An 18845-nucleotide genomic window follows, 5' to 3' on the forward strand; every position below is an offset into this window, starting at 1 on the left:
GTTCTCATCTTCACTGCAAAAATCCAACTTTCCAACTTCACCATGGGACTTCACAGTTTACTCCAAATTTCAGTATTCACAAAAGACCAAATGCTAAAGAATGAAAGTTTACAAATGTGGAAATACATGTAGCAATACAACACACTAACGGAAATCATGTGCTCTTCTGTGAGTAATAAAAATAATGTGCTTCAAAAGTTCTGAATAAAAAGATACATTACAATCAGAACCATTGTGTAAAATCACACAATGCTTAAGTGACCAACTGCATCAATGGATAAGTTCAACAAAATAAAAGTAACTTGGAAACACTCCTGCTATTGTATGGAAATGACATTGCAGCCAAAGTGAAATAAACTGTGTACAAGAATCCAAGCACAAGCTTACTTTCATTGATTGGGGCGCCTACCGCACGACGTTTTGGTCGGTACTTTGACACCAACTGCCAAATAACTTAGCCATAAAACGAGTGCAAATGCTCAAAATGAAGCATGCCTAAAATTGAAAACATCAATGTGCATGAGGTTGGCCCTATCAGGGCAGCTGAGGCACACACACCAAACCCGTTCTGGCTCGACATCAGGTGCTTTGTTCTCGAATGACCTTGGCTTTATGAAACTGGCCAATGGCAACACCTCGTGAGCTCGCTGCAAACGTGTGCTCAGATTTCTCTTGGCCACCGAGTGCTATACAACAATGAGTTAAATAATTACATGTACAGCCAGTGAAAAACAAAACATTAAATAAGTGCATGTAAAATGTAACCACAGTGGTGGAGTATTTACACCGTACCGGCGAGTAAATTCAAGGGTTTCAGAGGTTTTCTTTCCGTCTGTGTTGCATCATGATCCCTTCCGCCTCCATACTGCATTTGATCCTTTATTACATTTAGGTATTTTTCAAGCGGCCAGAAAAATCAACCTGCAAGTTACCCTTTTTTACTACGCTGCTTTTAGTTCTGTTGTTGTTTCGTTTCTTTCAAACATTTATTTCTCTATTTGCAACTGTGTAGATCGTTTGCAGGCATTTGACCGAAACCGCCATGACTATAATTTTGAAGCTATCACTTCAGAACAAAAAAAAAGGGATTACAGAAACTGCAAAACAGCATTTGCACTTGATCATTCCATGAATAAAACAGAAATTCTTGGCATGTTTCAATCACAGAAACATGTTTCCTGAAAGTTATCCGTTTTTCTGAAATACACATCCTGTTCTCTCAAGTCAGAAAAACATAACCGAAAGGAAAATGAAGCAGGGTTGACAATTGGAACACCATCGGTCTCGGTGCTTGTCAATGTGTACACTGTACAATTTGAATTGGACTAATAGCAAATGCACTTGCATTGTTTGCATTCTGCACTGGTGCAATGCACGCATATGATAACCTCACTCCGACATGACAAAGAAGACCCAGCAACTGTGATGTCATCTGCAAACCATCTACTCATTGACACATGAAGACACATCCAAAAGAAGCAATACTAGTGTGCTTGCTATAAAGAATGAAACAAGTTGCAAATACAACTACAAAATGGCATGCAAGAAAGTACATACATGTACACCATGCAAACATCAAGTTAACAAGAACAGAGACAATAGTTTAACATGCAGTGTCACATGCATCGTCATTGCTGCTCCGTGTCTCATTAACACCAACAGAACCTGACCAACAAAGCTCTTTAACAAAACTTCTGATTTTTCCACAATGCGCACGTAGAGAGCTTGGCTACAGAACACCCAAATAACATCAGACCGTTCCTTTCTCTCTGGCAGGCACATGTACTTACAAGCGGTATATTGGAGGTACGAAGTCTTGTCCCTGGGGACCACGGTAAAAGCTGAGACACACATACACACATAGAGGGTTTAGGCACAAATTCAGAAGTAACATCATCTATGAGTTTGCAAATGGACAAAAGGCCAGGGATAGTAAAGACAACCCTTTCCAAGCAAATATTCCAATCTAGAACAGAAAAAGTAAAAAAGTCTCAAACTGTAATAAGTGATATGATATTTTAAGCCCCAGAAAAAAGGGAAAGCTAATCATTACAAAGCAAGGAGCTTTTCCAAATTTTGAGATAAAGTCCAGTGCTTTCCTTATCTTCACACAAAATTTTTTTTTTAAATTAGTGTCACTTCGAGGAATGTGATGGACTGTTTTTAAAATCAAGAATACATTCTTTGACTGAATCTCTTCTCCATAATTAAGGATCCGGCAGTTTTTGTTTATTTTTCATTAATTATTTCTAATTGGTGTGTTGAGGATACTAAAAATCCCACACCCTCAAAATTGACCCCCTCCAGCAGTGAATCATCCTTTTTCTAGCTGATGTTTCACCCCCCCCCAAAAAAAACATTTGAAGCAAGATATGGGACAGAGAGAACCCCCCCCGCCTTTGTGTTGGTCATTGTTTGATCGGAATCTCAGGAATTCTTTGCAGACTTCTGGGGGGGGGATATGTTAGGTAACAATAGTCTAGAGTGTGTATAGGGATTGGACAGGTAAGGGGGGTAACCCTTCCGTCCCATATCTTGCCTGGTATACGAAAGAAAGAGGATCTCCCCCTTGGAAAAAAGTGGCAAGGCCCATATGTCCAGGTTAAAAGGATTTACAAGCACAAATACACTCAATATAGATTTGACATTGTTTGGAAATCAGGCAGGATGAACCAGCTGGACAGCAAGCGAATCATCTCTAGAAAAAAAAGGTTTTTTTCCTAGGACAAGCTCTGAGAAATTCAATCCCTGCTGTATATGCTTTATATGCGTGGCCGGGGTATCCGAACTCGGACAAAGGGAACAGGGCCTTGTAACAAAAGACTGTACTCGGAACAAAAGACCAGGCTACTGGGCATTACAGACATTTTTTCACTCTCAAAAGTGGAGATAATCCAGCCTTGTTTTGAAACAGTATACCACGGTTTGGGGCATTTAGAGTGAGCTGATTACCAGCGGGGACAAAAGCACTCCACCACCACAGTGATGAGCCACACAGCACCCCTGCATGCTAATCTGGCCCCTATTGAAAAGAGGTCAGCAGCACACTGAGCCAGGTTCATGAACAAAAGAAAATTACGTAACACCACAAAATCTGGGCTCTTTTTACAAGGCCGCAGGCCTGGCTGAAATACTCAGGTGTCAGTAGATTTTGTCTGTCAGGCTAGAGGGGCCACCAGACAGTCCTTCACGTGTTTGTAAGTGTCCAGTAAATGAAAATGGGAATTTTTAAAGAATTTTGAATACGGAAAAAAAGAATAAATATCCCAGCCCAGCATCATCAACATTGACAACTGCCCCGGCAGGAGGTGGTTAATCAGTATCTTTCTGTATCATCACAGAAACCGGAGGCTGCAAATTGTAAAGAAACCAAAAACTGTGAAAAAATGCTTATCACATCCTGTTCCAAGAATTTGTTCCTTTTTTAGGTTGTCCAAACAAAACCAGCTGCCATCAATCTCTTCTCATTTCACTTGTACACGCGAATGAAACTCCTATACCACACCCATTTAATTATAATCTATGCAGAGTTTCTAGATGTAAATGTCATGTCTGCTCCTGTAATGCCCAAGGAAACGTATCAAATAATTGTAGGTCGATGTAAGTTTTGACCAACAACTACATGCATCTAGCTAAACACTTCCCTCATGTTGTACTTGTAGCATTTGTAACTAAGACCTCTCGGGCAATTTTGGACAAAGATATCTTTCAAGATGAGGCCATCTGGGCATGGTTCTCTGAAAGACCACCAAGGATCCCAGTTAAAGATCATCTAAGAAATTAGAGGTATCTGACTATTTTTAGCCGATTTCTTCCATTCATCGAAAGTATGTACAAAAATGACTAGGTCCAGTGTTTTCTTAGATCAACATTTCCACAATTCCATCCCCCATCTTGAACCCCACCTTAAAAAAATCCTGGAATGCAATGACCGATTCTCATTACTTGCATACACGTACATCTTAAGAACAACTGTGGTTAATGAAGGAAACAGGCAGACCACATACAGTTCAGTTGCACCATATTCATCTACTCTGCAAGCATGCACTAAAGAGACCAGGTTACTCATTACTCATTCCACAAGTTGCTTCCTTTTGGACTGTAGACCTTTCTTTCGCTTACATACACTGACCACCATTTTGTATGGGTGGTCAAAGTTGGGAGAAAAGTTATCCTTGGTTTGTAACAAATTTTGCCCCCAAATGGTCATTTTTGCTTCATCAGTGTTAAAGAGCAACTCAAAGGAAAACACTGATTTTATCTGTTCAAATAAACATGGAAGCATCCACATCAACCGCAGTGTCATTTGTCTTCAGAGCTCAACTATAACAAGCTGAAAAGGGCTTTTTTTCTCTTCATGCCAAGATGCGAATTCTGAAAGTTGATTACGTCATTCTGAGAAAACAGAGAAAATGAGGGGAACCCTCGCCCTGGGTTCGTAGTGGATAAACCTTGTGCATATCAAACAGCGCATGTAACCATTGTGTGTAGCTGTCTTTGGGAAAGTTTCAAGGATTTACATAGAGCAAAATGGAGGATACCAGACAACATGCCCACTTGAAGGGAATGCCCTTCAAAGGAACTTGAATTGGTTCATTTTGGTCAGTTTCAAGTTTGAAAGCTGGAAGAACTTCAAAGGAACAATTCACTTAATGCAAAGGTATCACCCTCAGACTTCATTCTAAAAACAAATTAGAGATGTTGCCAAAAATGACATGCCCACCAAATATAAAACATGCTTATAACGTCAGAAGTCATAATAAAATGGTATGCTCCACTTCCATATTTTCAAAAGGCACTCTTATCCTTGTTAGACAACTGTAAAACCGAGAAGTGTTTTCGCTGTTTTTCATACAATCCTTTTTTGAATGGACAGCATTCATGCAGAAGTGGACTTTCATTCAGTTTAGGGTAGTGTTGTAGTCAAGACCATGATACCAAGCTATTCAAAGGAACTGCAAATCAAGCATTCTTCCATCAATTATTCACCCTCTTACTTGTGTCTGGTCTCATGAAGGGTCTCGTGTCTGGTCTGGTGACAGTCTCGACTACAACACTACATGTACTTTGGGGATGGAGTTAATCTTGTTACTTGTTTGCATTAATGAATTTGACATACATGAAGAAATGACAGGAAAAATACAACTACGTGAACTAGATGACATAAAAAAATGAAAGATTATCAAACTGGATATTTTGTAAAGCTCTGAAACAAAAAGTGCACCATTGGTTCGTGGTCGCAGAAAGAAAACTAAAAAAAAGGGAAACTAAACTCAGTCCAGTGGTTAAAGGTCAGTGAGTGGTCAGGTTGAAAGACAAATTTCTCAGAATTTCACTATTACAAAGCTGACAAAAAGACTTAGTTTGTGGGGAAATTACAAAGCCGTGGACTGTCCTGTGCTCAATGAATGATCACAGCTTTATAAAAAACCTCAATTTGAAAATATCAGACTCGGATTTCATTACAGAAGTGACGGTAATAATAGCATTAGAAACTAAAATTGAAACAATTGTTATAAATATATTAACTACAAAGGCTGGAAAAATGTTTGGACCATTTCTGGTGAGAAAAAGAAGCCATACAAAATGTTTAATAATCCTTAATCTGTAAAATGGAAGCCCTTGGGAGGCCATGCTGAAAGTATGTTTCAAAGTAAAGCTGACTTTACATGACCCAGTTTTGAGGAGAGTCCGCTAAGTAAATTGGGGTGGGTAAAAGGCTTACCTTGCTGTGGTCGGACAATAAGGGACATCTCTGTCTTGAGAGCCAGCCGGCAGTAACCATCAATCAAGTCTGCCATGTCTTCAGCTATCATAACTGAGGGCGTTGTGATGTACACAGACTAGAGATGCCAGAGTGGAGAAAAACAAAGATACTAAACGTTACAGTAACCATACAGGGCAACAGCTTCTTGTGTCATATACATGTACAAGAATAGTTTTAAAAGTTCAGTTAAGGGCCCCAAATTTCAATTTGACACTTAATTTCAGCTGTCAACTATGCACAAAACCCATGCATACATGTAGAAAGCAAGCCCCAAGCAATTAGGCTTGTTTCTAGACTGTGAGGAATTTAATGTTCCTGATTTTAAGTTGAGTAAATTACTCTACAGAACCAGCTCACAAAGTTAGTGATGTGAACAACTTGGAGTGCTTTCTCATAAATTCAAGACTTTACAAATTCAGGACAGCTCTTTGAAATATCCCGAGTCAAATAGTTGCACCAAATATTTAGGAATGGTAACTGATTGCCGGTTAAACCAACGCAACCCATCCCTAGTAGACTGATTTGTTGTGAAAAAGAAAACACTCAGATTTAATCCAGAATCAAGTCTTCAATTCACTGTAACCATGCCTGCCTAAAAAGGGGAATGATGCACATTTTTTTTCAAAATTTCATTCTGTAAATTGCCACTAATCACACACTGATAACTGTTCAACCCTTATACATGGGTGATTTTCAGCGCAATTCATATCAACCAATGGGAGGGACAAACTGACTGTAAGTTTCGAGTGCACAACTGTATGAGCATCAAGTGCAGGTGCATTATCACCACACCATACAGAACAAAACAAGAGCTAACACATTAGTACTAGGACCACTGGCACGGGTTGGAAGCTAGTCTTCATTACATTGTGACTGATATCTTGGGTATCCGTTCATCCTGCCATGGCGAACATTTTTTACAACCTTTTTTTCCCACACTTGTATCTGACGGAGGTAGCTGAAATTTCATTCACGTGTTCCTAAAGTATCGTCCTAAAATATCCAAATGCAAATACAAACACATTGCCCAAGGACATATTTATTCTAAACCTTGCATTCAGATTTTTCCAGCTGTAAGGAACATATGAATGAATTTTCAGCTACTTCTGCGAGGTCAAAGAGTGGTAAAAATGTGTTGTAAAAACTTTTGGCTTTGGCAGGATGAACTGATACCCTGGACGTCGGTTGTAATGTAATGAAGACACTATCCAACCTGGGTTACGAACTCACATATTTTTACTTAAGCACAAAGTGCAACCGCTGGAATTTGCAGAAATTACAGAAATAAAAATAACAGCAACTAACTTGGATAGCTACTGGTAACTTATCACAGTTCTTTTTTTTTTTAAATTGAGCCTTGTGGTGGTTTCCATTTGTATTTCTCCACAAAGAACTGTTTGTTTTTCTTTCTCAGACTCAAAACTACAAGAGAGAAGGCCAACCATTTGTGATATTAATGTCAATCTGCCTTGAGCAGAAGCAACTCCTCATTAGTTGAAGAGAACCATCTTGGTGGGGACTAATATAGAGGAAGTGTCCAACCAATCACCATCTTGTTGGTAGTGAAACGACTGTAAGGTATGCATCACACAATCATTTGTGAACCAGCAAAGTGCATTTCTCAGCAAAGGAGTTCCCACTGCAAGGGAAAACTGCACCCTCTCTTGGTCCTGGTTCAGGGTGGGTACTGATGAAACTGATCCATTGGCATAAATAATGTTCATGGTTCATCCATGTAAACACAGCGGTTTCTGCATGGAACAAGAGGTCTCCTCAAACCTTTGAGGGTGAGGATCACTGTATTTCCTAAGGGATGGGGAGAGGGTTCATGTAGCATCTGCCAGTTTAACTACAGTAAACTCTCGATAACTCAAATCTCAGGGGAATGGATAAAACAGTCAAGTTATCCGGATTTCGCGCCAATGCAAGTTCCTGAGTCTTTCTTGCACAAACAAGCACAGAGCACAAGTAACCATACTTGTCCCTGTGATGGCTATTGGGGATGCAAAAATTTCTATTTTACTGATAAATAAAACATAAACCACCAAAACTGTGCACCTTTTGTGATAATTCACAGACCGCAACGCAAACAGCCCTGTGCTTGATCACCCAGCCAGCCGGGGTAGGCCAGGTCCGGGACTTTCCTGTTTGGCCACATGATCCTTCTTATTTAATCACTTGAGGGTGCACCATTTTGCATTTCAAACGTCAGAGCAGAGGGAACACGTCAGTCAGCATGTGAGCGGTGCTGGAGTGCTGCAATTGGGCAGGTGGCAGCAGCAAGGCTTTAGCCACTGCATGCACAAAGCTTCCTTCAGTGCGGTCACATGGCCACCGTAAAGAATCAACGATTGGACCGCATGCGTGCGGGCTACATTCGGGCCGCGATGGAAATCAGGCCTGCTCGAAAGCTGGCATTTGTGTAGGTTGTGGTCGCGACGAGTCAATTACAATGGCACTGGCAGCAAACACACTCGTGTCCTCACGCAAAAAGAACCACGGTTTGCAGGAATGACTCATAATTAAAGTCTCCGCGTTATTTTTCCACTCATTGTCAGTAACTTTGCCGTGGTCTTTTTGGATTGGCCCTCAAAAAAACTTCGAGTCAAGTGGATGTAGTGCTTCGGGCATTTCGAGTTACGGAGGTATTTTTGTACATAAAAGCCCATTCTTTTGGCAGGAACGAAGAATGTCTTTGAGATAAGTGGAGTTTCGAGTTAACCAACTTTGAGTTATCAAGAGTTTACTGTACATACATGTATGGTATCTGACTGAAAATTTCATTGGTTGACACATTTTCAGCTTCACTGTCCACAAGACCTGTATTACACCAGCGCAGAACAAATCAGAATCTGCACATGATATAGGTGATATATTCCACAGCATCCATACATCTACAGGGAATAAATCGTATACATCAGTCATCACAATTTTGGACTTTGGCATTTAAATATACAAGGATGTCAAAATGGAAAACACATTATTCTGATGGGATCTCCCCAATACACGTATGTAGATTCAAAAACATTTCAAACATAAATGTCATACTACAGCCAAAGAATTATTGCTTTTTATCACATTGTCTGTGGATTTTGTATGCCCTAGGAGGCAAATGTCACCTCTTCAGCTCTGGTGCCATTTGACTCAGAGTGTACAAAATGCCATGGCAGACGACAGCTGTGAATGAAATTTCAAGGTTACAAATCTGATGAACTGTCAACTAATGATTCTCTGGAGCTCCTAAACATACTGATGTGCTGAGCCCAGTTGGGGTTTGCTTTGTAAAACAGACAGAGATGACTCACCAAACTGATCTGCATTAAGCACTGCTTTTGACTGCTTCTCAGTTGATTTCTGCTTAGCAGGTAAGTCAACTGATTAAATTTGCATGACAACTGTTGTAGGTATTTCTAATCAATCTCTGATCATTTCCACCAAAAGACCTTACCAAAACAGGCATGTGAAACAAAATCCACAAAAGTGTAAGGCAAGGCCAGGAGCGAACTACAGTTCAATCACTGTTCAATTTGTCTAACAATGTCCACTGTATACGTTGTTCAACAGCAAGTGACTAGTAGCTGATATGCAGTTCTACAGGCACAATACAGCCACTCTTAAATGACCCCAGTCAATTTATTTGGTAAATTTTGCAGTTGGCTGAGATTATTACAACATTTATGTTCCGTGGCATCTGGTACACTCATTTTTGGGTGACAGGTTTCCTCCACACTGATACATTAAATTGGCTGTTAATAACCAGCAGTGAGACCGTGCACCAGGGTCACCTTCTGAATAGTTGACTAGATGGTCCAAACCATCCATCCTTCAGGTGACGTTGGTGGAAGCATAGTGAACTACAGTCACTGGAACCTTTCCCTTCCTGGCAGTATGAACAAACCAATCACAACCTTGAGCACGATCAATTGAGAACTACTGCCATAACAACCAGGGTTCCGCTAACTCTGATTGAATGCAAACTTGGTGAAAAATAGATTGGACAGTGTTCTAGTCGAGGCCATCACAAGACTGGACGCAAGACCAGTCACAAGACCAGTCACAAGTAACAGGGTGAACAATGACAAAGGAATGCTTTTGTTGCAGTTCAATAGAATAGCTTGTGACTTGAATTCAGACTGGAGGTCTTGTGTTGGTCATGTGCTGCTGGTCTTGTGTGCTCTTGTTGGAGTTGTGTACAAGTAGTTGACTATGCAGGTCCTGTCTGTTGATAATGGTCATCAAGCTGGTTATCAATGGCCGTACGTATATCAAAATGCTGCACAGCAGGGAGCCAGGGGCTGGGAGTTGCTGTGATGGCATTTGACCACAGCCCAACTACAGAGATGTTCGCAGAGTAATGCTAGTATACAAATGCAAAACTCACTACAAACTAGCAACTTGTCAACCAATGGTCCTTGACTGAACTTGTTCAGTGTTGTTTATGTAATTCATGAAATTTATACATTTTTAATTGGAATATAATCAGACATATAAAAGATACAAGAAACCCATGCGTATAACTTGCTGTCTTGTTTTGAGTAATTCACAAAATTCATACACTCTAATGGAATAGAGTCAAATACAAATAAGATGCAATAAACTCATGCGCATTACTTGGCATTAGTTCCTTAAGCAAAAGCTGCCATGCAGATTGTGAAGCAATCATGCATAAAGCTTGCCAGCATGCAAAAGTGTTAGGCTTCCTAGCATGCAAATACAAACTTGAATGCGTGCTGTTTGCAGTGAACAAATTGTCAACTGGTGCTTGGCACCTGTAGCCTTTGCAAGGTCAAGAATCACTGGTAAACGGGTAACTCTTTGCACTGGACTCTGAATTGGTGAAGCATCTTAATTTCTGGGGAAATATTCATCACTTCCTGAAAGTCCAATGTGAACCCCACAGAAGATAACTGGTCTCCCTGGGTACCTGCAAACTCCAGGGCTAGAATCTCCACAGAATTCTGCTCACTCACAAGGCATTTGCAAGGTGTTGCTTTTAAAAATCATCAAAGTGTGCATGACTAAGATATCATTAAAAGCTGTTAGTCAAACCATGAGCAAAGGAAGAGAGGGTAAACACATTATAGGACGGACCCAAGCAGAAACTGCCGCTCAGTCGCTGTCACTATCTTTCTTTCTGACATAGTAATGTGTACATGTAGATTTTGTACATCTGTGCACAGAAATCAAGAATCTTCAGAATTCAAGTTGCCGCAGTGGCTACACTTTAAGTTTGTGCAGCCACTGAACAAGGCTGTAAGTTGGTCCAGTCACAAGTCCTTTCTCAAGTCCAGTCACAAGTCCAATTTCAAGTCCAGTTAAAAGTCCTTTCTCAAATTCGGTCACAAGTCTTTTCTCAAATCCAGTCACAAGTCCTTTCTCAAGTCCAGTCACAAGTCCTTTCTCAAGTCCAGTCACAAGTCCTTTCTCAAGTCCAGTCACAAGTCCAATTTCAAGTCCAGTTACAAGTCCTTTCTCAAGTTCGGTCACAAGTCTTTTCTCAAGTCCAGTCACAAGTCCTTTCTCAAGTCCAGTCACAAGTCCTTTCTCCAGTCACAAGTCCTTTCTCAAGTCCAGTCACAAGTCTTTTCTCAAGTCCAATCACAAGTAAGGCTTGCAAGGACTTATGATGGACTCTACTCCAACTGTAACATTATGAGCCACAGGTGCATAATCAACAAGTTTCCGCTACATGTCAATACGCAATGTTTTGTGGGGTTTTTTGTTTTTATTTTACATTAATAATCAATTCAGAATTGAATTAAGTTCCACTTTTTTGTAAAACTGCCTGATGAGGATTTGTTCACGTTAACATATCAAATTTGCATTTGGAATGCTTTCTACAGTAACCACAACAAGGCTGCTCTCCATTACACCAAGGATGTTGGGTGCTTATTCAAAACTGCCCCTTTAAATGAATTGGCTTTCATTAAATAAAGAATTAGAATTGAACAATTCCAATAACCCTATTTACTGGCAAATGCTGCTGTGATCACTTTGTTTTCATCCAGAAAAATTCTGAGCATAACATTAATGAACTAATTTTTTGCAAAGATGCATGATGCTACAATGTAAGTTATAGGAAACAGCATTTATGCATAATAGCCATGCACAAGTTTCTGCCAGCAACACGTGGAAAGAAAATCAGCAAAAGCCATCAAATATTAACAGGAACTGAAAGGGTGGATTAGTAGACAACTTAACAAGGAACAAATTGACCAACATTAGAAAAAGTATTAGGCTAGACACACGGAGGGCATACTTACACATGCGTCAATCTCGTTAGAACCAGGGAATTGTGGGATAGGGAAGGGCTACAGGATTGGGTAGGAATGAAAAACAAAATCAGAAACAGAAATCTAGGTGTCTATTAAGTCAAATGACAACTGAAGTTGGACGGCATGCAAGGAACACAGTTAACGTCACTGTAGTAACTATTGAAGACCACTAAATCTGGAAGATCTCTATTCTTCTTTGCCTTTTATACTTATCAACTTGGCTTTGATATTGTGCAGCAGGAAAGCCTGAGATTTGGAACTTGTAACACTTAGCCACTTACGGGAATTTGAATATCTAGGAAAGTTAAGAAATTGGCATTGGACACAGACAGACAGGAAGAACATGAACTGATTTCAGAAAAAATGCAGGTGAAACAACTTTGAAAATTATGTAAAATCTTGATGGATTCTCCACAAGTTCTGCAATCAACTACTGTTCTTTCATGACCAGAATTTCACGGAACATGTAGAGGGCAACTAACAAATGCAAGTGATTATTATACTTGAAAATTATAATACTAAAGGGGACCTTTAAGCTTATTAACCTCACTATTTAAAAGAGAAAATGTGTCTCGATTACTCGTGCACATAAAGATGCACATATTTGGCAAAAATCCAACCGAATGAAGAGAAACAACAGGGAAACAGGAACATTTCCTTTTCCCAGAAATTTGGGGAGAAACAGTGGGAATTCTCAAACCTCCAGTGTTCAACTGTAATAACAAGCCTTTCACCTGGCTACATGTGCGCTTTGGGGCTGAATAAGTGACAGTATTTCCTTGTATTTGGGAACAATTCTCAAAATGATGCCATCTGATGCTCCTTTGTATTCTTAATTTACAGTGTGCTGGATGTAGCTGCAGAAATTTGAATACATGTACACATGTTCTACCATTTCACAGCTCTCTTACTACTATTACAATGACATTACTATGAACTGAATCAGGTTTGATAATTAATACAATTTTTTTTCCCTGCGATCACGAGGATTAAATGTTTCCCTTCGAGGTGATAGATGGAGATATGTTTCATGAGGAATTCACAGTTTCAGACTAAGTTGCTGACAGGCTTTGATGGATACTCCTTTTCTTCCCTACCTCTGAGCTTAAATCCTCGGGGAAGCCATGAATGTTGACCCTATGAAACCCTATCTGATCCCTGTGAATTCTAGCCATAAATTCCATCCCTTCTGAGGGTGCATTTTCAACCCGGTTCCCCAAGGAACCACGAAAGATAACAACTACTCATTCTGTCAGGTCTGTGAAGTCATTTTGGGGCTCGTGCCTTCATTTTTATGACTGTGCACTTCGAAATACTCATGGAGACAAAAATCATCTCATGTGGTACCTTCTATAAGTCCACTGCATTCTAAGAAAGCTGGGGTTTTTTTATCATCTCAAGAACCAAAAAACTAAACAGTTTGAAAAGTCCTGAATTACTCTTGATGAGTTTTTCTAACACTGCAGATTATTTTCAGAGTTGACGGACTAGTGCATTGTGAATTTCCTTTCTTATTTCAAGAGAGTACATGCAGCTTTGAGATTTTGTCTGTTTCCTTGATAAAAGCAGAAGACATCATCTAAAAATTCATAACTCACTTGTAAACGCACTGACCATTTTTTTTTTTATTTGAGTGGTCTATACTTGCAGAAACATTTTGCCCTGGCTAACAATATTCCTTCAGAATAAGCCAGGTAGACAAGCTTATTTACCAGATTCCAGATATTGTTCAGAAAATAACAAATAACAAAAACAAGGGTCAACATTTAATTTCACAAATTTTGCCTCCTTTCAAAAGTGAGCTTTGAAAAATACGTAGTAAGGACAAAAAGACCTCAAAGTGAACATTAAGTTTGTCAAAGAACAGAAACAAGTGAAACAAACTATCAAAATATTTTGGAATCGTCCATTCAACCCTACATTTGTGGACAACTTCTGCTCTCTTATCAAGACTCCCAAAAATGAAGAAACAAATTATAGAGATTTGACAGAATGAAGGATACATGTACATGTGCCATGTAACTTTCTGGCAAGCACATTTTAAATCTCATTGATGGGCTAAAACCATGATTACAGGGTGCACGTGATTCTGGTTTGGTATCATTTACCAACAAACCGGACTGTCAATAAATGGTGAGCAGGCAATTAGAACTTTCAATGCACGAACGATACAATGCCTCTGCACATGCATTCAATCTCAAATGATGACAATCGTACCGAATCAAGTCACTCCTTGTGGTTTGGTTTGAAATTCTAAGGAGACTATCACACACAACACCAATACTCACACGGACATGAGAGACACAATCATGGAAAGGCAAGCGAGAAAAGATAATTAGTTTTTCTTCATGATCCATCATGCATTGTTTAACACAACATGCAAAGAAGACAGGTCTACAGATCACCTAACGCTTTATTCCCCCTGACACTTTACTGTACGTTTGAGGAAACACAGGCCAACTGTGGCAAGATCAGAATATACGCTAAGCATATCAGTGAACTGACTACTGAAATGAGAGGCATGCAAGACAGGTGTTGGGAGATAGTGTGTTCATCCAGTCAATGAATCCTCTTAGCAACGTTCTCAAGATGTTTCAGTGTTGCAGTTGAGTCCTCACAAGCCTATCACAAGCAACGACCAAAAATGAACAGGACTCTGTAATGGGATGGAGCACTCTTTGAATCTTGTATTACAAAGATCTAAGTGGTGGGAGGCAGGTCTGGTGCCCAAAGTCACGGTACTGCCAACTCCGGTAGAGCATGTTAAAATCGTGGCACTCTTCTAGCCTCCAGTCCCCTTACAAGCCATTTGAATGAACTGTGATGAATGCATCCTTTGTTACCATTCATTCCCTGTTACAAAAGGCCAGACTTGCGACATGATGTGAAACTGACTTGTGATGGACTCAACTAGAAACTATGGCCAAGCAGGAAAGAACATGTACCAGTAGGATGATGTCTTGGACCCAACTGTCAACTACATCTAAATCTGCGATTCTGAAGGGATAGTTAAGAGATCTGCAGGTATGAAACACTGTCACCAGCAGGGTTCGACTATTCAGTTGTGAGAATGTGAGCAGTACTCCCCCTATCTGCCATGGCTTGCTCCTACTACAGGTGTATCTAATCCTTACGCAGTGCCGTGCCCACACCACTATTTCACAATGGCCTGTATCTAGAATCAAAGGTTGAACTGAATTTGTAAAATCCATCCGCAGACTTTCTGATCAACCAGACAGTAGTCTGTAATTTGGAGCAGCACTGTGCCTAGCGTAACAACAGGGTGGCACGGCATTCCAAGTCCCATGCTAACCCCTGACCATATGACTGTAACCAGGGGATGCCAAGTGCATGGAGCTACCAAGATCACACAAGCTTGATGTGCAAAGCAAATACCTCTCTAAGCAAGGAAAATGGATATCGGTCGAAACCTTACAGGTTTTAACACTGCTTTTGGCTGGTTCCCTTACTGTTTTTGCTTCGCACATATTGCCTGTGTGGCAGTTCCATGCGACTGGTCCTAGAGTTCTTTGGGTCTCTCTTTTCTCCGTGAAAACAATCTGCATACCTCATTAGCACCAGATATTCTGAGTTGCAATAATCCCTTCTTGTTATTCTCCATGTCGCCACCCAGGGTTTGCACTGACTGGACCTGGGTGAAATCAGCCATCTTGGTGGGCTGCAAGGATAATCATTCAACTTAAATGCCAGTTTACAGGGTTTTTGCTGGATGTACGCTGTACATGTAGGTATAAACGGTTTGCAGATGTCAAGACTCACTTTTGACAAGGGGCTCCAGGACAAATCACAGTTTTGTCAATATCTTTTAAATCAACAAACACTGAATGGTTTATGCTTGGTTGTTACACCTATTAATGTCAAGGAGTTACATGTACTTTTTTATCTTTTGATAGTTTTTGATGGAATCTACCCATACGTGAAAATGCCAATTTGAACTCAAAAGATATTTTATCGAAAGGTTGCTGCATAAGATGTTAAACATCTTTTCTGTAATCTTGCCACTTGAGATAACAAGTATTGCTCAAAATAAGAAGTAACAGGGGAAAAAAAATGATGTATATCAAGAAAAAGGGATAATGTTAGGGACAGTTAATGTGAATATGAGCACAAGAATGCTGGTCTCGTGTGACAAGGGGTTATAGACCCATCTCACATTGTCTACTATTCAAATGTGCAGCCAAAGGATGCAGATACACCACCCTAGGTTGGTGTCAGATTAACTGCCAAATGTACATGTGCTCCGTTACTCTAAAAGAGAATCATACTTTTTGTACAGTATTAAAAATAATGTTAAGAATTTGGCGTTTTGACAGCTGAATGAGATTAATACTGAGTGAATTATTATTCACATTTGTAATAAGGGCCAGCCATAGTTCCACTTGCCCCTGTGGGCAAAACAGAGACGGTGATGTCAAACGAGCAGATCCTATACTCACCGTTGATGCCTTGTCTGTCAGGCAGCTGATACCATCCTCGGGACCAATGACTAACTCAACAGAAATACTCCAACCAGTCTAGAGTCAAAAACAAAACAGAAAAATATGGGAATTTCACAATTCCATTTTGAGAAAATGATTTCAACTGTTGTTTGTTTGCTTTTCTTTGGTTCTTCTTGTTCAATCCAATTTTTAACATTAGTTGTAGTAAAAACAGTGTTTTACACACTGAAGATCTGTAGGCACCAACTTGAAAACTATAACGATGACTTCCTGATGCAAATTTACTTGACAAGAAAGAGAGGCCCCTCATTTTCTGTGGATATTGTGGGCGCTGTGCATAAATAGGCCTTTGGCAGCAAAAATGCCCATGACACACATATACGATATGGCATTTTGCACATTTAGTTCAAAATTTGTGACATGCACACTACACAATTTGCAAACATGAACCAATGTGCGCAGGTGATGTCCCATCCTTTGGCAACCATGAGAATGCCGTACACAGCATCTTTCTATAGAACCTGCTTAAAGAATCTATAAAGAAAACCACACTCAAGGGTGGAAATTTTAACATGGCAACAATCCAATACATGCTGCCATTCATTATCAAAGGGTAAAATCAAATCTGCCCTGGCCTTCGCTGGTTGGTGTCTAAAACCTGGTATGAACATCCTGCTTACCCCAAGGGCACACTTATACTTCTCGTGGTCGAAGCGGTGGACTCTGGAAAGGACCTCAAAGAACTTGAAGACACACTGCTCCTCATTGAGGTTGGCAAACTGCTTGAAGTACTGTAGTATCAACTTGCGTAGGTTTTTGGGCTGGATGAAAAAGTGGAATAGAAAGTAACCACTAGAAACGGTGCAAACACAAGCCATGAGAGTTAATTCCCAGAACACTGAAAGTACACTGGACAGCAAAAGAAACTTGCCACTTCTGTCAAAGGCCACACATAAAAATTCACTCCATAGAAAGGGGTATTGCAGCATACCTGTGTACACAAATTGTTTATTTCTATGGAGTGAATTTTTATGTATGACCTTTAACACAAGTGGCAAGTTTCTTTTGCTGTCCAGTTTATATTCTTTTCCTATAGTGCCGAACAGCTGTCACAAAAGGACCCACTTGTAAAAACCAAATCAATGAAATTCAAAGTTACTAAGTTAGACATACATACCTTAGTGTTATCTATGACTGACTTTGGAATGAATCTCCTCAGGCCTATTTCTTTCCTGAAATGAGAAAGTGCACAGATCTATTTCAATCAATGAGACATACTATAAATGCAGAACGGCAGCGTGGGTAAATCCGTGAAAATATGATCAATACACATATACCTGTACAATGTATGTTGTCAAGTTTGTGCACAGTGTAATGAAAATTATCTGAAAAACAAATATTTATGGGTACATTCATTATTTGTTTTCTGGTATACAATGCCGGAATAATAATATTTAGGCACCATCTCAATAAATGAATTCTAAAAAAATCTCTTAATCTCATCTGAATACTTCATGAATACCAACATGTTTAAAACATTCTCGTGACTGAGCACTGGAACTTCCATTCACTGGTAGAATGGAATTTTTTTCCCCAAAGCTTCTATGCGGTCTGAGCCATGCACTAAGATGAATAGTTCAATGATGCAGGATCAACAATCAACCAATCAGAGCACAGGGATTTATTCAGGCACTGTGTAATGGGCAACCTATTGTGCAGTTATGTTTCCAACAAGCTATATTTTGGGTTCATCACTACAGAAATTTCCCCAAGTGTAGCATGTGTGGAAGAAAGGACAGAATCGGAACACCCATGCTTTCTGTCGTCAGGAATAGGCAAAAAATGGTGAAAATAAATACAGTATATGTCCATCTTCAAAAGAGATCCAACTGTCATGACTCTTGTCGGATCATCTTCAGGCAGTTCACTTGAATGGACATTTTCCACAGAACAGACTTTGGTGCATCATTCATATCATGGACCCTTCTAAAGACTCTTGCATGACTTGACTGGGACTGACTCGAGGTAGTCAAAGTTGGCCTTCTTGTCCAAGGCAATCTGGGGCATGTCCTTAAAGAATCTCCTCATCTCCAGGCATCCCAGCTGCAGGGCCATGTCCATGTCTACTGTCTCTGCCACCTCATTCATGTAATCATTCCTGACCTGGAAAAGAAATCCAGGGTTAAGAGAAGGACAGAGGCAGAACAGCTTTCTTTTAATAACCATGGGCAAATTCTGTGAAGGACCTTTGAATTTTTCTTACTTCAAATTGGTGTTACATTTATGTGTATGACAGTGACAACCTGGGAAATTCTACTTTCATTAGAACAGACAGGCCACTTT

The 18845-nt window shown here is 40.0% G+C and overlaps 1 protein-coding gene across 9 annotated transcripts in view; it reads right to left on the reverse strand.

Moving 5' to 3' along the window:
• ptk2 (protein tyrosine kinase 2) overlaps nucleotides 1-18845 on the reverse strand; it is a 64597-nt gene that overhangs the window by 24195 nt on the left and 21557 nt on the right. For 3 of the 9 annotated variants that reach the window (XM_022241396.2, XM_022241393.2, XM_087148410.1), the window contains 8 exons: nucleotides 18523-18665; nucleotides 17680-17734; nucleotides 17183-17323; nucleotides 16500-16577; nucleotides 15611-15721; nucleotides 12031-12078; nucleotides 5726-5843; nucleotides 1791-1841 (listed from right to left, as the gene is read on the reverse strand). In XM_022241396.2, the coding sequence (XP_022097088.2) occupies nucleotides 1791-1841; nucleotides 5726-5843; nucleotides 12031-12078; nucleotides 15611-15721; nucleotides 16500-16577; nucleotides 17183-17323; nucleotides 17680-17734; nucleotides 18523-18665 (745 nt within the window). The remainder of the gene's footprint in view (nucleotides 1-1790; nucleotides 1842-5725; nucleotides 5844-12030; nucleotides 12079-15610; nucleotides 15722-16499; nucleotides 16578-17182; nucleotides 17324-17679; nucleotides 17735-18522; nucleotides 18666-18845) is intronic. The other 6 variants (XM_022241398.2, XM_022241397.2, XM_022241395.2 and 3 more) reach the window with 3 other exon arrangements.

Source organism: Acanthaster planci, linkage group LG18 (genome assembly GCF_054643075.1).
Source record: "Acanthaster planci isolate LZ-2023a linkage group LG18, COTS_SCS, whole genome shotgun sequence".
NCBI classification, from domain to species: domain Eukaryota; kingdom Metazoa; phylum Echinodermata; class Asteroidea; order Valvatida; family Acanthasteridae; genus Acanthaster; species Acanthaster planci.